Source organism: Diabrotica virgifera, chromosome 1, assembly GCF_917563875.1.
Source record: "Diabrotica virgifera virgifera chromosome 1, PGI_DIABVI_V3a".
Classification (NCBI taxonomy): Eukaryota; Metazoa; Arthropoda; class Insecta; order Coleoptera; family Chrysomelidae; genus Diabrotica; species Diabrotica virgifera.
Genome location: NC_065443.1, coordinates 262,362,230 through 262,389,724, shown reverse-complemented (window position 1 = coordinate 262,389,724; position 27,495 = coordinate 262,362,230). Strand labels below are relative to the sequence as shown.

The 27,495-nt window shown below is 31.6% G+C and overlaps 1 protein-coding gene across 1 annotated transcript in view; it reads left to right on the top strand.

Annotated features, from left to right (window-relative positions):
• Nucleotides 1–6,043: 6,043 nt before the first annotated feature.
• The window catches only part of LOC114329443 (protein yellow-like), a 114,225-nt gene continuing 92,773 nt past the window's right edge, over nucleotides 6,044–27,495 (top strand). The window contains exon 1 of the mRNA XM_050642022.1: nucleotides 6,044–6,729. Within this exon, the coding sequence (XP_050497979.1) occupies nucleotides 6,117–6,729 (613 nt within the window). The 5' untranslated portion in view covers nucleotides 6,044–6,116. The remainder of the gene's footprint in view (nucleotides 6,730–27,495) is intronic.

The following is a 27,495-nucleotide window of genomic DNA, read 5'->3' as shown; positions in this document are numbered from 1 at the left end:
GCTTAGCCTCCACTTCAAAGCTGAATTTGTGCCTTTGGTTGCTTTTACCTGGGGGGTGATATTTACCCCTTCTCGGGGGGTGAAAAACGCGTGTTTAAAATGAGGCCGGAAATAGATAAATTGACTTATTTTGTTCTATAGCATCTTTTATTCCTTTATCTTATATAAGCACCTTTTGTTCTATAAAGTTTTTTACGTAAGTCAATACTTTTCGAGTTATTCGCGATTTAAAATGTTGATTTTTCGACAAATAAACTACGTTTTCAGACCGTTTTTCCCAAATAACTGAAAAAGTAAATATTTTTTTCGAAAAAATATTTACTTTTGCAGTGTAGTTTGCTACACTAGCAAAAGTGTAGCCTATAAAAAAAAACGAAAAAAATGATGTACCAGTAAAGTCTACAAATTGAGTAGAAGCAAAGTTGTAGCTCATGAAAAATACGTTCTTATTCGTCTAATTCCAAATCGAAAAATTCAACGCGAAATCACCGAAGAAAGATGCGTTTTTCGGGAAAACCTTATTAAAATTTTTAAAGTATCGAAAAAAGCTTATTATTTGTTTTTTACAAAAGTTTACAGCATCAAAAATAAACGAGTTACACTGAAAAAAATTTGGCCCCTTTTTTTGGTAAAAAAAATCGTGAAAACCTCCCTCTATTTTACAATCTATTTTAACTGTATGTGTATTGTTTATATGATCTGTAAGTTTGATTGGTTTGAAGTGCTTATTTTTGAAAACATTTGGTTTTATAGTAAAAAAAATTTCTAAAAATTTTTGAAAAATTTCATTTTTTCAAAATAACTTAAAAAGTATTAGTGATAAGGAAAATCTTAAAGTGTAAAAAAATGTAGGTTTTGCTATTATAAATATGCTAGTTTATTTTGTTTCTCCGTAAGACAAAAATTGGTTAATATATGGCTGTTCAAAATTTGCATACACTCATGGTTAGTGACCCATTCAAGCTTTCTCAGTTATAACCATTTCAAAAATAAACACTTTAAACCGGTGAAACTGAGAGATCATATAAAAAATAGATAGGTAAGTAAACTGTTTGTAAAGCGGTAGCGATTAATTTCATTTGGGGAGCTAAACACGGCCAGATTTTCATGATTTTTTACAGAAAAAAAAGAGGGCCAACTTTATTTTGAGCGTAACTCGCTTATTTTTAGTGCTAAAACTTTTGTTAACAACTAAAACAAAGTTTTTTATAAACACTTTAGTTTAAATGGGTTTTTCCCGAAAAGTGCTTAATTTTTTGGTGATTTCACCTTGAAATATTCGATTTGAAATTAGACGAATAAGAACGTATTATTCATGAGCTAAAACTTTGTTTTTATTTGATTGATAGATTTTACTGACACATCATTTTGTTGGGTTTTTTATAAGCTAGACTTTTCCTAAGAGTATTTTTTTCGATAAAATATTTACTTTTTGAGTTATTTGCGAAAAACCGTCTGAAAACGTAGTTTTTTTTGTAACTCGAAAAGTATTGACTTACGTAAAAAACTCTATAGAACAAAAGTTGCTTAAAATCAGTCAATTTGTGCATTTACGGTCTTATTTTGAACGTATGGTTTTTCACCCCCGAGAAGGGGTGACTGTCACCCCCCAAGTAAAAGCAACCAACGGCACAATTTAAACTTTGAAGTGGAGGGTAAGTAGAACCTAAATCCAAATTTTCATGCAATTCGGAGTTGCCCCTGAAAATTACACGGTATCGCCGAATTTCCCGTTCATTTACTTACTGGGCTAATTGGAAAGTTGTCAAAATCAGATTGAAAACCATACCGTTTAAAAGTATTGTCCAAATGATCTGCAAATATGCCCGCTTTTTCTCGATTACTTTTATCCCATAAGTATACCATTAGATTTTCTAACACGTGGAGTCTGTCTTATTGGCTTCTTGAGTCTACATGGGGCTGTAAGTTCTTTGGGATGCAATAATTATTGTAATGGACTTTAATGTTTAGTTGGTATGTCAATATATTCGATACGTTTGTACTTGACATTGTAAATTTATTATCACGTTATTACTGAAAATGTTTTCCTATCTATATCTCTCTAAAAGGGCAAATATATCGAGTATACCGACATGTATACTAACTTTATTTTTATTGAATTCTTGTAGCCCTCCCACTTCAAAATGCCTTTTTTTCTACCTAATTTATTTTAGACAATTGCATTCTAGTCAAGAACGATGATGCCGGCTATATAAGTTAGACTATAACGCTCATCAAATTATCCACCAACCGTTATTCTACGATCTTGTTACACTCATGCAACAATATGTTATCGTGCAGAATGTGGACCTTGTATAAGGAAGATGTCGAGGTTAAGAACAAGATTATAGTTTATCATGAACGGTAATTAAAGGTAACACAAACACAATAAACTGATTCATTCTACAATAAAAATCGTGTTTGTGTTTATTTTACAATTCACTCTCGAGTTATCCATTTAAGAAGACATTTAAAAAATTAATGTTAGTCGAAAAATATACTTTTTTTTCTATTCTTCTATTACTTAATTTTTCTATTTTTTAACGCTAATAGGTAATCAATATTGTTTTGTTAAAATATATTATTATGTTGTTTAGATGTTTTTCTATAGATGTTTTTGTTTTGGTTTTTCTTAAAAAACCATCATAGCTACATAGTAATGTTTTTCTCTCTTGCCAAATATTGAACCTTGCAGCTGAAGTGTTGATATCGTGGTGGAATTTATTCACTATGATTTCATGTCGATATGATTTCATTATTCTCTATCCTGTCACTCCTTTGGTTCATCTGCCTTTGGCGTTGATTTATTAAGTCCAGGACAAAAAAGTGCCCTATCACTTAAGAACTCATCCGTTCGAAGACGTAGGTCAATAATTGGGGGGTGCAATTATACCGTCAATCCGTTACTATCTGCGTTTGCCATCCAGTAATCCAGTTGGATAGTGCTTTTCTTCTACTACGTGAAGGTGCAGATTTGGATTTGGATTTTTCTTTCATCGGGATTATGGGTCTTTTAGTATTTATCTCTTCAGATTTTAAATGAACTCAAAATTCTATTTTGATAGCATACAATATTTTGCATTATATTTTGGTTTGACATTGATTGTGGTTTTTACTTAACTCTATATATCCCGATTATAACAGTTTTGGAATCATTCTATCTTCTCTAAGTGCTATGTTTTTCGTCAGATGACCTATAAGAATTTTATATAATCTATTTATATTTCAGGTATATGTTCCGATCCTACATTTTAAATTCTAATTTTATTAAAAGTTTCTGATTTATCAGGCTCAGAAGCATACAATTCTTCATGGTATCTCTGTTTTTTTAAATATTTTTTCTGTTATTTGTTATGGTTCTGCAATCCAATTAGAAGCTAGCGTATCAGAGAAGAACTGGTGATACTGAATATGGTGAGATGGGTTAGATCACGCAGGTAATTTTGAATTGACCATATTTACGGAATGCCAGAAGAGCGAGGATTAATGTCAAAACTTAGAAACCAAATGAGAGGAGACCAGTAGTCACATTATCAAATATTGGTACGAAAGTTGGATCTCAGCGTTATAGGAAAAACGTTAAACATAACAGATTACACAGGACTTGTATTACAAAAACTGTTAGAAAAACAATTTTCCAGACACAAATAAGACTTCGACAGGCTATGATTCGATGCTATGCTGATGATGCAGTACTAATTGTTGATAACGAGGATGACCTACAAAGGCAGCTCCACACTTTCAATATCACAGCAAATAAACTTAATATGAGAATATCAGTAGAAAAAACTAAATGTATAGTGATAAGTAAAGAGCCGCGTAGATGCAAGCTAGAAATAGACGGCAAAATTGTAGAACAAGTAATGAAATTCAATTACCTAGGAGTAGAAATCACTAAAAATAGTAACAGGAATATAAGAACAGAGACCACAACACAAGCAACAAAACCGGCCTCCGAGAAACCGTATGGAGAAAAAAATATCTGACCACCGAAAGCAAAATAAAAGTATACCAGACAACAGTAAGACCTCTCCTAACATAATGCAGCGGAGACAAGGACCGATACAAGAAAGACGAAACAACAAATCAACAATATCGAAATGAAAGTATTAAGATCAATAACGGACATATCATTAAGAAAAGTCTTTTTCTATTCTATTATATATCATTAAGAGACAGACAAAGCAACAGAAGTATACGAGAACAATACAAAATTCAAAATATTAACAGGTGGATAAAAACAAAAAAGAAATACTGGGACGAATATGTAAACCGAATGGAGCTAGATAGATTAGCGAACATCTGTAAAAACAACAAGCCGTATACCAGAGGACCCATTGGAAGGCCGCCGAAAAGGTGGAAAGACAATGTACAGTCAACAACAACTGAAACAGAATATGAGGCAGACAAACAGGAGTAATCCTAGTTGCACGAAGAAGAAGAAGAAGAAGAAGAATAAGAAGAAAAAGATTATTAATCTATCGTGTAGCGCCATCTACACGATAATTGTGAAAGTATCCGAAGTAAGAAATTAATATTTCACCAATAGAACGTCAAAATGATTAGCAAAATTTTAAAAAAATCTGTTACAATTTAATTACTTTTTAGCGTTGTAAATATTAAGCGATAACAATTAAATAATAAATTTAAAAATTACCGGTGAAAGTTGAATTAGTAATCCGCCAGGAGCGACACCAGCGAAGCTCAGAGCGTATAAGAGCAAATTGTATTTCCTGCGTAGGATCTGGCGGCCATTTTTATTTATAAACAATTAAGTGTAAAAAAATGACATTTTTCACTTTTTTTCAAATCAATGGAAAACAGGGAAACTTATGGTTTTTTTAGTCCAAATATTTTAGAGATCATGGAAAAAGCTTTAAAATGACGTATTACAAAGTTTGATATACTTTTTTATTGTTAATATAATTGCGAAAAAGTTCGGAATTGCAAACAAAATTATTTTTGCAATAACTGTTGTAAAAATTAGTGTACAGCTTTGAAATGTTTGTCAAATAAGGGTTCTTTGGTGCTTAATATGTGATAAAAATTTCAAAGCGATTCATTCAATTGTTTAAATTTTATTCAAATTGTTTTTCCCAGAGAGCATTTTTTTGCAATAATATAAGTCAGAAAAAAATGACGTTAGGACCATTCCACAGGTGTTAAATGAAAGAGCATAAGCTATATTTTCAACTTGGTTTAAAAAAAGTGAATAAAAAATGCATTTATTAGTAATAAATAATTATGCAAAATATCGTAAATCTTTCCTTATAAACTTTTTATTTTGTTATATAAGAAATTATATATATTTATTACAATTTTTTATCAATTATGATATAAATAACATTACTTGGTAGTTGTACACTTAAAATAGGATAAAAAAGTTAATTTTTTGGAAAAAGTTATACCATGACCATGCATTATTTGGTTGTCAATTCGAGCGTTAAAGTACCCAATATTTCCATCTTCATTCTGACTTGGTCTACAACTTGTAATTCGTCATAAAATGTGTCCTTTGTTGTTTGAGGCTATCTTTATTATATTCTTAAACCAATAAAAAGGAAATGAAATGTTGGGCGTTAAATACGGAGACCTAAAGACATTTCCAGGCGGCGATGTATGTTTAAAAATCAAAGGTAAATACTGGATAAAGAAGAAGAAAAAGAAGATGTTAATAACTATTAGCGAACGTTATTATTTTTGTACGACCTGTAAAAATGAAGCGCACTATTCTTATTATTTTTATTGTTATTTTAACAATAGTCTATTATTTTTAGTAGGTATTGTGGTTGCTTTAATTTTATATTTGTGTTATTGTTTTTACATTATTTCTTATTATTAAAAATATAACCAATTCATTAGAGATATAGTCGAATGATATTAAACAATACTATGAATAATAAAAATAAATAAATGACAATAAACATTTTCAAAACAACAATTAAATTTTTTTAAATTTCTCCAACTTTAGCACTGTTTATTCAAAATATCATCATTTAAAATCATCGGTACTTCCACAAGTTATATAAAACTAGTCGACGATAAACAATATTCAGTCAGTCCATCATTCTCATCGCGTAGGTACACACACAAAGTTGAAAACTCGCCCGATCAAAATGCGCCGGTACTACTCGCACTATTCTTTGTTGTTGCTGTCGTTGTTTTTCGCTGCCGCGAATTCCGAAAGGTTTAGGGTCATCAGAGAATGGAAGTACATAAACTTCACGTGGCCCAATGCCGATGTGTACGATAATGCCCTTTCTAGGGGCTTTTACGTGCCTGAAAATATCATTATCTCGGGAATAAAGTTCTTCGAAGATTACTATTACATAACGCTCCCAAGGATGAAGGATGGAGTACCTGCTACTCTAGCTAGAATTCCCGCAGGACCTACAGCTGTTACTGCTCCAGCTTTTGAACCTTTTCCGTCTTGGGAGATGAACGCTGAAGGGGATTGTAACGCTTTCCAGAACGTACAAAATATAGAAATAGACCCTAAAGGGCAGATGTGGATTATTGACAGTGGCAGGACTGAAACCTTGACTAGTCCATCGTCTCGGTGTCCTCCGAAGTTGGTTATTTTTGATATTAAGAAGAATATGACCACGACCGCTTACACTTTTCCTGATAATGTGGCTAGTTTAAATTCTAACTTCTTGTACGATATTGTGGTGGATGATACAGACTCAGGATTCGCTTATATTACGGATAACAGTGCTAAAGATCCAGGTTAGTTTTTAGATATTAATTAATAATTTACTAACAATATTAATTGAATAATTTAACACGTTAAGTACTACGTCTACCCAACTGGGTGCAGCATATCGTCCGCATATCGTAGGTGGTTCAGATATTGTCCATTGATTTTAATACCTCGTTCCTCCCAGTGAATTTTTTTGAAGACATTCTCCAGCCCTTGATTAAATAGTTTTGGAGAGATTGTATCTCTCTGTCTAACTCCTCGTTTTAGTTAAACTTCATATACTTTTATTCTAGTTGAGGTATTCCTAAATATGTTCTCTATTAGGAAGTGTATATCTGTAATCAATTCGGCTGTTTTGCAAGGAGTTTATTATGGCTCCTGTTCAACTCCTCGTTTTAGTTGAATTTCATATACTTTTATTCTAGTTGAGGTGTTCCGAAATATGTTCTCTATTAGGAAATGTATATATGTAATCAATTCGGCTGTTTTGTAAGGAGTTTATTATGGCTCCTGTTCACTGTTCTATACAATCAAACGCTTTTGCAAGGTCGATGAATGCCATGAATAATGGGATGCGATATTTATCATTTCCTGAATCATTTTCTGAAACCCGCTTGTTCCCTTGACTGGTATTCGTCATACTTTGTTGTGAGTCTGGTTGTCAGTATTTTAGTGAATAATTTGTACAAACATTTGGAAGGATTTTTGGGCGATACTTTTTCAGGCCTGATCTATCGCCTTTTTTATGTAGGATTCTCATTACTATTTGTGCCAATTCTTTTGTAGTTAACTTTTTTACCAACAGCTACTCCTCGTAAAGGATACGCTTTTCTCATTCCATTGTATAGGATGTTATGAATAAATGTTATAAATTAGTTCAGGGGCGGCCCGTCGGGGTAGGCAAGGTAGGCGCTGCCTAACCTCTTCAAATGTATAATACAGTAATAAATTATTTATTAATATAAATTATTTATTTCAAAATTGTTATTTATAAATTTTGACACAATACGTAAGTATCTAAAATAAAAAAGCTACTTTTTAATTTCTCTTCGAAGTTGTAATTATTGTACGCTCCTCGTAGTAATACTACTGACTTCTATTTATGGCACTACCCTATGGTCAGGTACTTTAAAATCCGCCTAACCTAAAGAACAGAACAGAATGATATGCGTCTCTCATTCTTTACGCTAAGCACAGCTTGTCTAGCCCTAGTGGACGAGAATTTCCGGGAACTTTTTGGGGCTAGGTTAGGCTACATTTGTTTGCGCCTTCGGCAATGGTTGTCCCGAGCTGCATCTCGGGATAGCCAATTGTATGTTTTAGGATCCTGACTACAAATACTGAAAAAAACTAAAAGTGCGAATTTTGTCATGAAATCTGGTACGTGGGGTTAGAATAATATTTGGAACAACTTTTCCAAATAACTTTTTCCGATATCTCTAACGCGAAGCAAAATATCGAAAATTCGCCCTGTTTGTAGATTCGCAGTAGATAGCGTTTAAAATTTAAATATGAGTTTGTTATGACTATCTTAAAAAATGTGAACCATCACACTTGCTTGACTGCAAAATTTTAAATCTGTATTTATTTTGATAGCCGCAATATAGGGGTGTCTTCATCTTAAATGCGACACACTGTGTATATACAGGGTGGGGCATTAGTGTGACAAAGTCCAATTACTCGTTTGTCGTAAGAGATACGAAAAAAAGTTATTTAGGTAAAAGTTGGGGAACATATAGTATCATAATATAAAAGTATTTTAAAATATACAGGAGCGTCCGTATTGACAGGGTGGCACAAACTTTTGTTTTTTTAAATGGAACACCCTGTATATTTTTACTATTTTGGATTCTCCTCAATGTAACCTTTCTTAAAATATATGATTTTGTAATATTATACGAGGTAGTTTAAAAGTTAATAACGTTTTTTTGTTAATTTCGTAGCAATATCTACACCCTGTAGAATTGTAGTGATTTTACATCAAATTTTCTATTTATATTCAAACGATTATCAATATAGTCTACTAGTGTTAATCAATAACAGTATAGTGAAATGTTTAATTTTAGTATACAGAGTGGGTCGAAACTCGGAATGACTATTTTCTGAGTTATCTTAAATGGAACACCCTGTATTTTAGTTTTGTAACGAAATAATATTTTATGGTACTTTTTTATTTCTTAAGCATTCCCTATACCTAAGGGCTTTAATTTCTAAGTTATTCGTGATTCTTTAGGCCAAACATTAATTGCAACAAATATTACGTGAAATTTTATTAGGTGGCAGTGAAAATATACAATCAAAAATAATTTTTAGAAAAAAAAAATATATAATAATCTAGCCTGATTCTTAATTTATTAATATTGGATGAGATATCCAAATACATTCGTAGTTAAGGTTGTTGGTGCTTAAAATATTAATCAAACATACAAAATTCTCCCTAGCTGGCTATGACACAAAATCTGCATAAACATTTGACATTATACTATTTATATAGTTCTAGTTGATTTGTTACCGTTACTAATATTAATTTTTCTAATGAGGAACTGATTAAAATGGCTTTGTGCAATAAAAATTTATCTACTTTTGAGCTACTTGCAATAAAAATTTATCATCAGCAATTCCCTGAGACGACAACCAAAAAGAGAAACTTTTGAAAGTTTACTAAAACGGTTTCAACAGACTATATACTTAGATTGTAAGAATGGTTGTACTAATATGCAGAACCTCAGTGACACTAAGGATTACATTTAATTCCGGTTTTCTTCACTTACAATAGTTTTTGTTCGATCAGATTTATCATAATCTAAGTGTCTAGTCCGTTGAAACCGTTCTAGTATATTTTTAAACGTTTCTCCTCTTAGCTGTGGTCTATCAGGGAATTTCTGATAAAAAATTCTTATTGCTAGTAGCACCTTTTTGTTAAAATCCACTAGCACAAAAATCTTATTAGTCAGTTCCTCATTAGAAAAATTCATATTAGTAATGGTAACAAAGCAACTGGAACTATAAAAATAGTATAATGTCAAATTTTTAAGGAAATTTAGTGTCATAACCGACTAGGTAGAATATTTTATGTTTTTAAATATTTTGCGCACCAACAATTTTAACTACGAATTTATTTGGATATCTCATCCAATATTAATAAATTAAGGATCAGGCTAGATTATGATGTATTTTTTTAGAAAAATTATTTTTGATTAAATATTTTCACGGCCACCTAATAAAATTTCCCGTAATATTTTTTGCAATTAATGTTTGGCTTAAAGAATCACGAATAACTTACAAATTAAAGCACTTAGGTATAGGGAATGTTTAATAAATAAAAAAGTACCATAAAATATCATTTCATTACAATACTAAAATACAGGGTATTCCATTTAAGAAAACTCAGAAAAAACTAATTCCGAGTTTCGACCAACCCTGTATACTAAAATTTAACATTTTGCTATACTGTTAATGTTTAACAACAGTAGACTATATTAAAAATCGTTTGAATATAAAATAAAAATCTGATGTCAAATCACTACAATTCTACAGGGTGTAAATATTGCTACGAAATTAACAAAAAAACGTAATTAACTTTTAAACTACCTCGTATAATATTACAAAACCATATATTTTAAGAAATTGAACATTGAGGAGAATCCAAAATAGTAAAAATATACAGGGTGTTCCATTTAAAAAACATAAGTTTGTGTCACCCTGTCAATACGGACGACCCTGTATATTTGAGAATATTTTTAACTTATGGTAATATGTGTGCCCCAACTTTTACCTAAGTAACTTTTTTTCGTATCTCTTACGACAAACGAGTAATTGGACTTTGTCACACTAATGCCCCACCCTGTAGGTATACGAGTATATAATATGTAGAGTATAGAGTATAGAGTATATATTAAGGTATTTATATCTGTCGCCTACCCGCATACTGAGGTCACGAGCCTCCACTGAATTAGTTATATTTAGCTAAACGGTACTAGGTTCCTCTAAAAGTCCCAGGAAATTGCAGCATAGCATTTTAAAAACCTAGCTTCCATTAATAGTTAGTTTATCAAGTATTCTGATTGTAGCACTGATAAAAAATATGAATAAATAGACTCGATTTAGGAATAACTTCTACGGACTACGATTCGGAAATGTCACCGATTTAGGAATAACTTCAAGTTTTTTAATAAAAGCTGTGTGTGTGTGTGTGTTTATGTTTTATTGGCACTGGTTTATTTAATAAAAGCTAAATATGTAGAAGAAAAGCAAAAATGACCTAATATATTTTTGATCAAAGATATGACTAAAATTTAGAGGAGGTTATTGAAAAACAGATACAGAGAGGGGCAAAATTATGGAATAAATTCATTTTCTATAAAATGGACGATTTTGGAGAAAAATCCCGAAACAGGTCGATTTTTATTCGACTTCATACTTGTAACGATATCCGTTTGAGCGTGATGGTAGCTCATTTGAAAGGGTGTTCAAATGTGCCTAAAATAATTTGGTGTAATTTATGAATGACAAACTTATAAACCATGCATTTATGCATTAATTGTATGCAACAAACAAACAATCAACAAAATTTTAAACCAAAAACTGCATAAGAAAGCCATGCAATTAGTCTTTCCGTCACCAGAGAAAAACCCAGTACCTTCTGTTCGATTACATGTACAGGCAAGATATATCAAAAAAAAAATAGTCAAACTTTGAAAGGAATAACACCAGCTTTTAAAACAAACAACAACTTAAGCAAATACATTAAGAAAAATAAGAGCCAATTGAAAAAGTAATTACAAAGTGGAGTACACAAACTGACATGGGGTGATTGTCCAAAAATTTACATCGGTCCAACGAGAAAAATCTTTGACAAACGTATAGTATAGCAGAACACAAAACGACTCTGAATAATAGAACAACAGATTCTACGTACAAAATTTACCTTCTAGATTCTATTCTATTCTATTTACCTTCAGGCTTCTTTTTTCAATATTTTATTTAGTTATAGAGTAATTTCCACATACTAACATATTTCTGAAATTGGGCCCTGTACCGCCATTCTTTATTATATTACGAATATGTGTGCCAAATATCTCGACAAAATATTCAAAAATAGAGCCGCAATCTTGGAACGCGTTTGTTGCTACCTGTTGATCGCTACTGTTTGCTCTTAATAACTCGGTTAAAAATTATTATTATGAAAGACAGAAAGCGACAAAATCAAAGTTTAAAACCCCTTCTTCAACATCCTGCAGAAATATTTGTCATTATTTTATTACAAAGCTGTTATTTTGATATATATTAACAATTAAATCTATATAATTTTAATTTTTAGTCGAGTTATTAAGCCTTGAAAATGGCCATTTTCGCATTTTTTAAATTTTAAATCACGTATAACTCGACAACAATCAATTTTAGAGAAAAATCACAAGAGAACAGATTCTACGTACAAAATTTACCTTCTAGATTCTAGATCATAATCTAAGATATAAGTGAAAGACACATATCTTTTTTTCCTGACTTTTCATCTTGCCTTAAGATATCTTTATTAGAATCTTAGGGGAGTGCATATAGATTTTCACTTCGGAAAAAATCAAACAAGATAAAACTTTTTGTAATTTCATTAAGAAATGTTTAATAAACAACATATCAAAAAGTTCTACTCGAGAAGTGGATGCTTCATTTTTTATTAAACAAATGAACTACGAAGTTTGATGTTTTTTTAAATAACTCAGAAAATATAAATTTTAGAACAAAACTGACTTGACCATTGAAAAATTCAGAAAATTTTACAAAAAAAACCTTTTATAAAACATTTTCTAAAATTAAATCTGTATCTTCTATAATTTTTTATTTATAACGCTAAAGTCACCCTTCTCACAAACATTGGCGCACTGTAAACTAGCGTACGGCGAAGTGCACGGTTGAATTAGTTTAATGTAATTCTTTAACTAATGGATCAAATGAAATTTTACAAATTGAACCTAAAAGTAGAATAATTAAGCTATCTTATGGTTATAATAAAAAGAAAGAAAATGTATGGGCATAAGTACGGTGGGGGCGGAAACTGAGCCTTACATGAATTTTGTTTAAAGTGATTTAAAAATGTGTAACTAATACAATTTTTCTTATAAAACTCTCAATTTTGCACAACTTACTTTACTTCTCAAGCATCGTACTAAATGATGTTTCATTCAAAAAAATCTCAAAAATTTAATTCAAATGATGTCTTAATAAATGTAATTTTTGAAATCTTACTCAAGTTTGAACAGATCTATTACAGTTTTATAAGTGCCTTTTTAAATCTTAGGATGTAATCTTTAAAATGCACTAAATTATTTTACTTTAGAGATGAAATAGACTATTTCTTTTTGAGAAAATTAAGAAAGATAACAAAAATGTAACGCAAAAACCGAAAATTACCAGCTTAAAAAATGTTTATATACAGTGATCAAAACTTTTTTCTGAAAAACTTACCTAAAATACATTTAATAATAAACTTCAACAATAATAAATGTTCAACAATTTTTTTTTGCGTCTGCGTCTGCGTAACTTGGAACCTATTGGTAACTTTTTTATTATCAGTTTTACGAAAAACGCGACTCATCAGCACCCTCTTACACGAAATTCCAACGTTGCTTTAAACTCAACATTATTGAACTAGTGTAGGTATGAAAAAACCAAAAAATATTTTCCAAATACGATGTACGATCTTTCCTACTGATAGATAAATCAATATAAATTGATAATTTCAGAAATATAATTTTACGTTTGGTACCGAAATTACATCGGCCAAAATATGAAAAAAGAATTTTCGATTTTTTCAAAATTTGTTAAATTAAAAAATATATAATATATATTTTTAATGATTCCTAAATATTTTTTTAGATTTGTACTGGTTTTATTTTAAATAAAATGTGGAAATAATTATGGTATTTAAGTATTGACATATCAAACAAAAATACAAAATGTTGCGTTTACGCAACGATGAGAATTATTGGGTTTCTATCGAGAACAAAGATATAGATCACAGTATTTTATCCTTGATTTTTTTATTAATATAACAATAAATACATATAATTTACCAATCAACAAACATAATTGCTTTATTATACCTCTATTCTTCCTGGGAGATAGGTCAAGTAATTATTAGACACTAATGAAATTAATAAAGCCGCGTCATAATTATCTTTCCAGTTTGTTCGCGTGTAAGCACCGCAGCCACGTTTGTTTTGTCATTATTTAAAGTTAAATTTTATGCTCGGGTGCCTTCCAGCGATTTTTTAATATGTATCATGTTTTTATTTCCAATGCAAAACCAGCACATGGTTTGGTTATCTAGCGAATATATTTAAATGAAAACGCCTGGTATATTATGGTTTAAATTATCGTGTAGCTTGGTTTGTGTACGTCAAGTAGATTTCTTTAACCTTTCCAACCTTGTTTTCTTACACGGATGACCAACGGGGGTAAAAAATTACCCCCAGGAAAAAATGACAAGAATGTTTTAAGAAATAAAACAATGTATGTAACTTATAACTAAAGAAATTTTAAAATATATACTCATTATAGATAGCAGTGCGTGAATGGTTTAAAGGGTGCATGAAGTAACAATGTATTTTAAATGGGATTTACTTTTTCGCACACTTTCAATGGGTTTTTTGGCACACTTTCATATAATCAAATATCCTTAACTCTCGCGTTGTCATGGTGATGACAATATGAGCAATGACTTACAACAAAATTTTTGACAGTTTTGTGGTTTGAAAGTAGTTAGGATTTTTAAATGTCAAAGTTCTAAAAATTGTAGAATAGAAATGAGTTCCAGTGAGGAAGAGATGCAGTTTTTTATTTGTTTTTCGTAGATAAAATATTGTATGAAACTGTGCGTGAAGTACTTTTTGCGAACTTACGAACTTACGCGATGTATAGCACTCGCTCCGTTGTCGCTCGTGCTCTAAAAATCGCGTGCGTTCGCAAAAAGCATACTTCACGAACTCTTTCATAAATAACTATTTTCTACGGCCGTGCTAAAGAACCACTTTACTTTCACGTGAGTAAATTTTCCCACACGGCGTGCGGGAAAGTAAAGTACCTTGTAATGCGGCATTATAATATATTATAATACATGCAATAAACTAATATTTAGATATTATTTATTAATTTATTTCAAATTTATCTTATTGTGTTCATGTTTTAATGAAATTAGCGCGATTATTTCATTCATAGGAGATTCTGACCAATAGAAAGCTGCAGAAATAAAAATTAAACTGATTATTTTTTGATGATTTTAACTTCCAATCGTGTAGTAAGATATTTGATCACGTGTTTAATTCTGTCCAATCAGATTAAAATTATACTGAGAATTATCTACTGTAGAAAATTACCGATAGAATTTTTTTAAGTAGATTCTTTCTGTTTAATGGCAACCAGTTTCCTTAATTGGGCAATAGCCACTCGAGCCCTGCGGGCTCTCGTGTCTATTGCCAGACAACAAATTTTCGAAAAACTGTCGCATTATTTTCAATTTATTCTCACTCTCTTGTGATATTATACCCGATAATTTTTGATAATTTCCCGTCGTCAAGTATATTACGTCAGATGCCCTTCGTTGCTATGAAAAAATACATTCAGTGACATTAATGACAATAATTGTTTTAAAAATTATAAAAGTGATGACTTTCAACCGTCACATATTTATAACAACTGTGTGTTTAATTTTACTAATACTAATTTGTACTTACATAAATAAATTACAATAAAATTTTGGTTTTGTGAACAGTTTTATTCATGAAATAATCGCAACAAATTTCACTCGATCTCTAAAATTAATATAGAATTTTTGAGCTCTTGTGCAATTACTACTGATAATTCGATGAAATAAAATTATTTTGAATGTTTAAAAGTCAGATCAATAGATAATTACAATGGTTTTGAATCGTCGTAATGGAAACCAATATCGTCGTCGTGGTAACCCATATTTTTTCTAGGGCCGTTCGTTTGGAAAACATGCACAAAAAATAGAGTTATATTAATTTTTATTTAGAAGTGAAAATACACAAATTAATCCTTTGACAAGGTTGTCAAAACCAAACTTTCAATATAATGGGTTACCACGACGACGATATTGGTCTCCATGACGACGCGACGATCCAAAACCATTGTAATTGTCTTCTGATCTGACTTTTAAATATTATGTCAAAATAATTTTATTTCATCGAATTATTGCGCTAATTTCATTAAAACATGAACACAATAAGATAAATTTGAAATAAATTAGTAAATTATATTTAAATATTAGTTTATTGCATGTATTATAATATATTATAATTCCATATTACAAGGTATTTTACTTTTCCGTACGCCGTGCGGGAAAATTTACTTTCCCGCACGCCTTGCGGGAAAGTGCAACTTTCGGAAACGAAATGTGTGCGTTAAAGTGGCTCCTTTAGCACAGCCGTAGAAAAATAACTATTTTTTCAGTATTGGAATGTTTCTTATATACAATTGCACATAATAGACGGTATTTACTTAATATAACATGGAAGGCCAAGGGAGTTCGTATTTGATCCCAAATTCAGAAAATATTTTTGAAGTTATACTCCTTTAGGCGCGATTGAGAGTAAAATTTTTCATAAATCTGCGCGCATGCGCACGCAGACAGTATGACGTTTAGTTTCTAATCTTTCAAATTATGTATCAGCGCAGATGAGCCATTAAAATAATATATTAGTGTTTTTTAGTAAATGTATTATTTATTATAATTTTGTGTCTTTGGATTTGTCTTCCTTGGCCGTAAAATAATAAAACATCTATTTTTATATTTCACTTGTCACCGTGATGTGTAATTATGTATATCTGAAAGGTATGTAACATGCGCCTTGATGGCCTGGTTGGTAGAGCATTGGACCAGAGAACGAGAAATCGCGAGATTGTGGGTTCAAATCGCGGACGATTCATACTTTTTTCTTTTTTTTTTTTTAATATTTGGCATTGTTAAGTTTTGGTTAATTTTTGGTAATTATTGTTAATTTTTTGTATTGTAACTGTTAAATATATTTATTTCGTTGAAATTATATAATAGAACTATAACGTCTTACGTGCGTACAAAGTACACATACATTCTTTTTTTTTTTTCGTAAAATATAGGGAATTTTTTTTATTACAAAAAATGAGGGTATCTATTGAGGATGATATTAAAGTCAAATAAAAAAATAATGAGTTTAAAATTGAAAATATGTCTGAATTTATTAAATAAAAACATGCATTGGGGTTAAAATTTATCCCGCTTGGTCATCCGAAGGTTTACAATCGCCCATCGACTTCATCTGGAGCTGTACTAGTCTGCACTTTGTTCATAAAATTATATTTTCTTGATTGTCAAATTAAATCTTATTCCGACTTATTAAAAAAAGTTCTACGACGAGGCATTTACAGGAATAAAATAGGGGGCCAACTACTGCTACAACCTACATAAATCGTTTGCGCTTTGGATATGCATGCTATCCAAGTTATATACTGTATTTAAAATAAACGTGATTGAAGACGATAATTGTAAACATTGCAAAAAAAACTGGGTGATCTTGGTCATATCTTTTTGAATGTACCAAGTTTAAACAGTATTCAAACTCCCTCTATAAAAATTTAATCAAAAATATCATTTAATATCCAATCTCTGCTGGCTACAGACTCACAACAAATATACAATATCATTATAGATTTCTTGTCAGTCACTTGGAGTTTTCAAAAAAAAAATTAAGAAAAGCCGACCTAAAGATAAACCGTAAATAAAATAAAAATACTAACAAGCCAAAATACAAATATAAAGTAAGAAAGAAGAAACGAAGAAGAAAAGGAAGAACTATTTAAAAGGTGTAAATAACGCTCCGAACTCCAATAAAAACCCAGTATAAAAAAGAAAAAATTAGATCAAATAATTCAAATAATACAAATAAAAGAATAACGACGAGAATTCAGAAAAGAATTAAATAAACTAGAGGAGACTACAGAAATAATAATAAAATAAAAATAATGAGAGAAGAACTATCAATAGATACAGGAAACCCAAAATTACTAAAAAAATAGTAACAAATTTTATGAAGAAGGAACTACATTTGACGTCAAATTAAAATAAGTACAAAAGATAACACAGGCCAACGATGAAAAAACTTTTTCGATAAAATTACCTCTATCTTATGTATTTTGGTGTGCTGAGTCCGAAAATCATATTAAAAATGCTGTATCACCCACCATTCTTTCACAATTTAACATTTAAAATTGCATAATTACCTTAGAAACCAAGATTACTACTAATGAAAAAGAAGCTAGGATTGGATTCAAAAAAGTTGTAACCAAGTTTTTAGGTAATGTGAAAGACCCTAACTACGAGCTTATAGTAGCTAATTTATTAGATACGTTTTTTTTTAAGATTTTAGATAAGATTTAAGATTTGGGATGTCAAATGAGCCTCAAAATCCAATTTTTGCATGACCATCTTGATCATTGCCCTGAAAATATAAGTGCAGTCAGTGAAGAACGAGGCGAACGCTTCCACCAGCATATCAAGGTGATGGAGCTAACATACCAGGGATGTTGGAACATCAAAATAATGGGTGATTACTGTTGGTCACTTCATCGGGAACAACAGAGTGCCTCGCATAGGAGAAAAAGCTCCTTGAGAAGTTTTACAGAAAAAAAAAAGAGAAAGAAAATACAAAAGCATTGACTCCTGAAATGCTTGTACAGACATATACTATGCGAAGATAAAAATTAGATAAAAGGTATTATTCTAATAATGTATCATTTTAATGTATTCCGGTATTTTAAATTATTATATTGTAGAATAAGCCAGTGCCATATTGTGGGAAAACTGTGGGTGATACGTAAAATCTAATTTCAGATTCTTTTTTAGCTCCAAAAAATACATTGGATTCACATAAATTTATAAGAAAAGTTTTTTAAATCTTTTTTTTTTTCGTTGGCCTGTGTAATATATGAAACACTCCTTTTCTCTTGGAGCTAGGAGTCATTGTGAGTTATATGCTTAACAATGTTGTTCTTACATTTTGTCCTGTCGACTAGTTTATGATCCTTCTCCTCTGCTTTATGATCAGACAATAAGGTCTCTCCCTCTTTCCTAATTTTCTTTAAATTAAATTAATTGACACAAAAATAATAATGTATATCATTTATTGAATTCAAAATACATTTTACTGTTGTCAAAAAACAGTAAAAAATGTTTATTTCCTAAATAAACATTGCTTTTCGCTTAAATTAAATGTTCAAACTACCAAGAGGCAGGTGGGTGGCAGCTTGAACATTGAATCTAAACGAAAAGCAATTATTATTTATTTCTTAAATAAACATTTTTTACTGTTTTCTTATAGAAGTAAAATATATTTTGAATTAAATAAATGACATACATTCTTCTTTTTGTGTAAATTCATTTAATTAAAAAAATTATTGGACCATCGATTACCTCATATTGCCCATATAAAAATTTAATCAAATTTAATATCATTTATTATCCAGTCTCTGCTGGCTACAGACTCACAACAAATACAATGCCATCATAGATTTCTTATCAGGCACTTGCACTTTTCATCTTTTCAGAACAAAATTATAAGAAAAGCCGAACTAAAGGTAAACCGTAAATAACATAAAAATAGTAACAAACCAAAATACAAATATAAAGTAAGGAAGAAGAAACGAAGAAGAAAAGGAAGAACTATTTAAAAGGTGTAAATAACGTTCCGAACTCCAATAATAACACAGTATAAAAAAAAAGAAAAAATTAGATCAAATAATTCAAATAATACAAATAAAAGAATAACGACGATAATTCAGAAAAGAATTAAATAAACTAGAGAAGACTATAGAAATAATAATAAAATAAAAATAAGAAAAAGAACCAACGAGAGAAGAACTATCAATAGATACAGGAAACCCAAAATTACTAAAAAAATAGTAACAAATTTTATGAAGAAGGAACTACATATTGACGTCAAATCAAAATAAGTACAAAAGACAATATATAAAACACTCCTTTTCTCTTGGAGCTACGAATCTTTGTGAGTTATATGCTAAACAATGTTGTTCTTACATTTTGTCCTGTTGGCTAGTTTCTTCTCCTCTGCCAGACAATAAGGTATCTCCCTCTTTCCTAAATTTTTTTAATTAAATTAATTGACACAAAAATAAGAATTTGTATCATTTATTTAATTTAAAATACATTTTACTGTTGTCAAAAATCAGTAAAAAATGTTTATTTCCTAAATAAACCTTGCTTTTCGCTTAAATTAAATGTTCAAACTACTAAGAGGCAGGTGGGTGGCAGCTTGAACATTGAATTTAAACGAAAAGCAATAATTATTATTTATTTCTCAAATAAACATTTTTTACTGTTTTCTGATAGGAGTAAAGTGTATTTTGAATTAAATAAATGACATATATTCTTCTTTTTGTGTCAAATCATTTAATTAAAAAAAATTATTTTCTATGTAAATAATTATGTTAATGTTTATATTACTGAATAGAGAATTAGATAACCTAATGTTCGATACGTAGGTTTAAAATATATTTTATTAACGAAATTAACGAGTAGTAATTTAAGACTAATTATCTTATCATTTGTAATGTTTTAATTCTAAATAAATGTCTTAAAAAGCGAACCTTCTGTCTTCGGCTGAATTTTTGTTACCTAGAGCAACAAACGCAACGACCTCGTTACAGAGTCAAGCCGAGCTAAGGTCGAGCTTGTGACCATCCCTAATAGGGATGTTCACAAAAAATTAAAAAGTCATTTCAAACATGTAAAACGATTAAGAAACACCCTAGGAATAATTGTCCAAAATTTCAACAAAATTGAAAAAGCCTTTCTATAAAAAATCTTTATTAGAAATCTAGCATTATTTTAAATTTCAAGAACGCTTCTCTATTGGCCTGACGTCACTAGTTGCATACCCCAAGCGCGCGCCATTCTCATAGTGTTACTGTTTACCTGTTTGACGTTTCAGGTCATTTTATTTTGTTCTCTTCTTGTTTTATCAGGGTTAAAGTGGAGTTTTATAGTGAATTTGTTTAGTTTAAAGTGGATAGACTGTTTGTAAGGACATATTTTGGGTTTTACAAAAATAAACAAATAAAATGGAAGAAGGCTTTCAGAAAGCCGATTCGTATAAACTACCGACTGTAGTGTAGATGTAACAATGGAGTATGATTTATCGGCATCTTGTAAAAAAATAAATCTACCACAGCTTTACTGAGTGTATATTCCATATAATTTTCCATGTCTTCTTTAAGCTAAAAAAATAAATGCTTAATACTCCACAAAAAAAAATAGAGAAAGTTGTATCCATGCATTGTACGCATGCATATTGTATACATACATTGGCTGATTATTACTTTACCTTGGTTAGGTGTATTAAAAATATTTTTATTCTTCTTCATGTGCCTTGTCCGTTGTGGACATTGGCTATCATCATGTCAATTTTAATTTAATTTGAGGCGTTTCTGAATAACTCGATCGATTTTTGTCCAAATCATTGGCGTAAGTTTTTAAGTCATGAGTGTCTTTTCTTCCGCGTCCGCGTTTGCTCTCTATTTTACCTTGCGTTATCAGTTGGAGTATACGATATTTATCATGTCTCATGATATGACCGAAATATTTAAGATTTCGTTTCTTAATTGTAAAAGAGATTTCTTTTTGTTTTCCCATTCGACGCAATACCTGTACGTTGGTGTGGGTCGCCCAGGATATTTTGAGGATACGTGGGTACACCCACATCTCGAATGCCTCTAGCTTTTTCATTAATGTTTCCATTATTGTCCAGGCCTCTGCGCCATATAGCAAGACCGGAAATAATAACATTTTAGCAGCCGCATTTTTAGTGGGAGAGATATTATGTCGCAATGGGTGAAAATATTTCTCATGCATGTTGTTAAATGTTGCTATGTCTTTTTCAACTCTAGATCTTATTTCGGTTGTTTCGTATTTCGAGTTGACAACTGTTCCAAGGTAAAAAATATTTTTGAACTTAAGTATTATACATTTTCATTTCAACCAATCTTTTCACTAAATTATTAATGATTTTAATATAATATAAAGTCATACCTACATCCACATGTAGTTATTTCAAGGTTTACTTTTACTGTATGTATTATTAGAATCCCATTTTTAGGAATATCCCAGTTTAAGGAATACAAATTTGAGGTCCCGAAACTTTTTCATTTACTCTTTAAGGGGGTAGGTGCAAAATCTTGGTCCAATGCTATTTAAATTCATTCATTTTTTTCGAATCCTGAGAAAACTAATAATAAGTATTTTTGAAAAATGTAAATGCAGAAAGAACAATTACATTATTACCAAGGGCCGAAAGTCTCTGGAAAACTTCTATAATGTTTATTTTATTAAGTTAGTTCTTTAAGTTAGTTATTTTAAGTTCTAGCTGCAACAAACCATTTCTTTTTCTGTTTTAAATTGGCTGGAACGGTAATAAAAATCTTGTCAGCACTGTTTTTTGATGTATTTACACACCCAGGAACAAAACACCACTTATTTGGCTTTATTTTTAATAATTAAATACGTAAAAAACTGCGCACATTCAAATACACTGAGTAAATAAGTATACAAAATTAGTCGTCGATCAAAGACGTTACGACTGCTGACGTCACAGACCGTAGCCTCGCTGCAGGGTACCGTTTTTCTAGCCTCCAAGAAAATCAACATTATGAACTCATTTATCTTAAAAAATATACATTTTTAAACAGTTTTATGATTGTTACGTTTTTATATACCTTGTAATCTATTGAATTTAACTATATTTAAAAATTAGTGAACATCCCTATTGAACAAAATGGAACCGTCGAAACACATTTATAACCAAAGACCGGATGGAGTGAGGAGAAGAACCAGGCCCAGAGCACGATTTAAGCACCAGGTGGAAGACGATTTATGAGTGTTTAAAGTACGAAATTGGAAAACCAAGGCGAAGAATAGGAAGGAATGGAAGCTGATTCTGGAACAGGCCAAGACCCACCATGGCTTGTATAGCCAATGTTGATAATGATTCATGTGATGAGTGATGATGAATGATGATCTAAACAAACTACATTTTTAACATTTAATCTATCTCTATCCAAAAGTATTATTCTATTCTCTATTCTTATTTGCTACACGTAAATTATACAGTAGATAATAGTGTTTACTTAAAACATCTGCTTGTACTCCTCAATATGTTTCCTTGATACGTTTTATAAGACATTATAGCAGTGGCGTGCTGGAACTTTTCAAGCAGCCCGGTTACTTTATAGGAAAGCGGCCTCCCATCCTCATGTTACCTTCATAAGAATCATCAGAATTTTTTATTCATTATTTATAATGAAAACTTATTTGACCGGCCTCAACAGGCCGAGGCCTCTCGGTGATTGCACCGATTCATTTATATGACCAGCACGCCACTGCATTATAGTATTGTGATATCTTATGATACATTGGGGATTTTATCTACAAAAAAAATGAAGAGGATGCGAAAATCCCTACTATTTATGTAGGTTTGAAAAGCGTGACCCTAAAAACATCAACAAAAGTAGAAATCGATTATTTTACCCACATCGGTTGTTGTATGTGACGTTAATATGCCTAATTATTCTGATTTGGTGTCACGTATACATTTGGGATGTGAGCTAATTGAACAATGAACAATGGGACCGCAGCCTCAAAATAAAACGACGAATTGCGATGGTCACAAGCGCTTTCAATAAGAAGAAAACAGCAGGGCCCCCGTAAGGGGGCAAAACACTGGCGCCTGTGTGCAAAAAAAGGATTTTGGCGCCCCTTAAGGCATTTTGAATCATGTTTTTTATTTATTTTTTGAAGTTTTTTTTGTTTTTTTGTTTCTTTGCTTTTTTTGCAATTTTTGACCCCGGATTTTGGTGCCCCTAAAGGATGGCGCCCGTGTGCATTGAACACTTTGCACATATGGTAGCGGGGGCCCTGGAAAACAGTAGGATATGCAATGGAAAACTGAAAATAGAAACTAGAACTTGAATATTGAGATGCTACTTATTCTCTGTCCTTTTATGGAGCTGAAGCCTGGAAAATTACGGACGTAACTGAAAAAAGAATTGCCAGCTTTGAGATATGGTGTTATCGAAGAATGTAGAAAATATCATGGACATAACACGTAACAAACACGGAAATATTCAAAAAGATGAAAAAAGAAAAATATATACTCAACATTACGAAAGAAAGAAAAATGAGATACTTTGATCACATACTAAGGAATCAAAAATATGAGTTGATGCGATTAGTTATACAAGGGAAAGTGAAAAGGAACAGAGGACCGGGGTGACGACGCACGCCCTGGCTGAAAAATTTAAAGCATTAAAGTGGAAAAACAACAATATAACTCTTCAGAACTGCTGCAGATGGAGTAAAATGGGCCATGATGATTGCCAATGTCTTTAAAGGATGATGAACATGAAGAAGTATCACCTAATAACAGAGTTTTTAGAGCCACACCCGAATTATCACACAATTTATGCTGATGAATAGAAAAACACATACAAGCAAAATACAGGGTACATAAAGGATCATTCATCTGCACAGCTCAAGTGATAGAAATTCAAAAAAGCACTGAATATGTACAATAAAAATATCAGAATGCAATTATCATTTCCAACTCAAACACATCCAATCATATTATTTTTAGCATTGGAGCAACTTTTAAAACCTATTCTGAGGTATACATATCAATATCCCATAAATAAGCTACAGTCATTTGAAATGGGGTGAGACGGAAAAATGAGCAGAATAGCAAGGACGCAGAAGAAAACAAGCATGGACGTATTGTGAGAGATGTGCAAAGAATAGGAAATAAGAAGAGAATAGGAAAAAGATAAGAAAGTTCTGTATCTGGAACATATTGAGGGTACGGCGATATCAAATGGTCAGAATGATACTACAGGGAAAGATAGATTTTTCCGAGTAGCATTAGAGAGAGTGAAGATATCGAACAGTACAACCGTTATAATGAATTTTTTGACACCTATTCGGGGTCCTCACTTCTTAACCTGTATTAATTATTTATGTTAAATGGTTACTGATTATCTTAAAAACACGAGAAAAGCGTTAATATAGTAAAAGTATTTTCATAATATTTAGTTGTGTTATCTGTAACTCTGCGGGTAGAAAGTGAAAGTAGTACACAAATAAGTAGGTACTTTTATTTGTTCTAAATAGCCGAAAATTTCATGATTTTTATGTTATTAAGGATCTATGAGTGTAATAATCACGAACAAGGAAGTCCTAAGAAGAATGGAGAAGGAACCGGAGATTGTGTTTACCATCAAACGCATAAAATTGCAGTATCTGGGACAGGTTATGAGAAATCAGCACCGTTACTCCCTGCTGCAGTCCATATTGCAAGGTAAAGTCAAAGGTAAGCGAGGACCCGGTAGAAGGAGAATATCATGGCTGCGGAATTTAAGAACATGGTTTAAGAAAACCTTAATGGAACTGTTTCGAGCCGCAGCGAGCAAGGTTAGGATTGCCAATATGATTTTTAACATCCGAAACGGATAGGAACCAAAAGAAGAAGAAGAGTGTAATAAAAATGACACAGATTAATCGGAGCTACGGATGTAAAATAAAACATTAACAATAGCAACAGCAATAGCCACTCACTGGATACTGTCCTCAGAGGTATCCCCTCCAGAGGTATTAATAACACTGGGGAACACATTTTTTGTTGAGTTAGATCTGACACTTGTTTTTCACTAATTTTTGGCGTCTGAATCTGAGAATAACCTCAGATTTTGTCCATCACGTCAACTTTTTAAACTACAGGATATCCTCAAAAATCATAAAAATCATCATATAAAGGAACATAAAATAAAAACGTACCAATTATACAGTTTACAAATAATTTAATTTAAGTTAAATCGAGTTCACACAAATAAAATTGTTTAATTAATGAACAGTGCTTACAAATTAAGACAAACATTTGCGTTTATGGCTTTTTCTGGAGTGTTCAGTTTGTGTACATTCGCGCTTGATGCTCCAACAATAGTCAGCCATCATATGTACATCCCATCTACCTTGGCACCGTGCTTCCATGACCTTCAAATCTTGATGGAAACGCTCACCCTGGTCATCACTAACCGCACCAAGATTGTCCGGGAAATTATCAAGGTGGCTATGTAAAAAATGCACTTTAATGCTCATGTTGCAACCTAGCTTTTGGAAGCCCTCCAAGAGGTGCTGGACAATGTCGGCGTAATTCAATGTTCGTGCATTTCCAAGAAAGCTTTCAACAATGTTTTTGAATGCCAACCAAGCATTCTTTTCAATTTCTGACATTGTGACCACGAAATATTCATCTGCAAGAAGCTGCCGAATCTATGGACCATCAAAAACACCGGCCATTACATTTTCTCTTGATCTGTATCTCTTGTGAAACAACATGATATTCATAATTACAACACCAGACAGGCAGATAATATCAGAATTAATCGTTACCGTCTAACTAAGTCAAAAAGAAATTCTTTAGATTACAAGCTTTACAACGTATTGCCAGGTTATATAAAAAATTTAAGTCTAAATGCTTTTAAAAAAACCGTGAAAAGAATTCTGAATAATAACTGTTTTTATTCAGTGGAGGAATAACTTGAATATTTCAAGTTTCATTGAAGTTCATGGAAAGTACTCATCTATCTGATATCTTTTATTACTGAGCTGTGATACAGTAGTTACATAATTTTATACTATTTAAAATTGAAATTTTTGTGATATACTTGTGTGTGAAATTATTATTTGTATATTTTAGGTATTTTTTGTGTATTTTAGGATGTATAGATAGGTTTTAACTTGTTTATTTTTAATCATTGAAGTCTGACTTGCTACAAACCTTGTAATTGTGTAATGTAGTTAAATAAATTCATTCATTTTTCAAATGACAGGCTAGGAAATTTCGACACGAGATACTTGAAACAGTCTCCTTCAGTTGGCAAAACTTAAACAAATTGCTTCATGAGACCCAATTTTGTATGCAGAAGTGGAAATGTAATGTTCTTCCTGTTGACAAGTGGCTGATTTACAATGTTTGGATCACCAGGTCTCAGGTCCGGTCTTGGCGGCCAATTCGACTGCACCCAATGTTGCGCATGAGCTCTGCTGTCCCACATACACAAAAAGCAGCGATACTGGATACTTTGTGTATCCACGTTGTTGACCAAGTAGGAAGCAGACCATGTTAAGGTCAACACAAATGATCCATTGATGCATGTGATATTGCAACAGATCAATGACTTTCTTTATGTCGTCATATTCTTCACGCAAACAAACTGAATGGCCAATTGGAACAGAACCAAATAAATTTCCATTATGGAGGAGATCACATTTCAGGCTCCGCTTTGAGCTATCTATAAACAGTCGCCAGTCAGATGCGTTATAGTTTGAAATTCCCAATTCATCCATTAAACCACTTACATTATGGCAAAACACAAATCCACCTTCACTTTGAAAATATTACAGAAATGCCCTTTCTCGTGTTCGAAAATAGGATACCTTGGCTCCCTTTTCAAGCAAGTTTTTCTCATTGAGTCGTGATGCTAAGAGCTCTGAAGCTTTTTTGGGTAGTCCCAAATCTCGTACCAAATCATTTAGCTCTTGCTGCTCGAATCCCTTACATACGGAGTCATCTTCATTTTCGAAATCTTCATCGTTGGAGTCGCTTTCATCTGCACCATATCCGCATTCCCCTTCTTCCAAAGAGGGAAATGCATTGAAAGCTGGCACGGGGACTTCA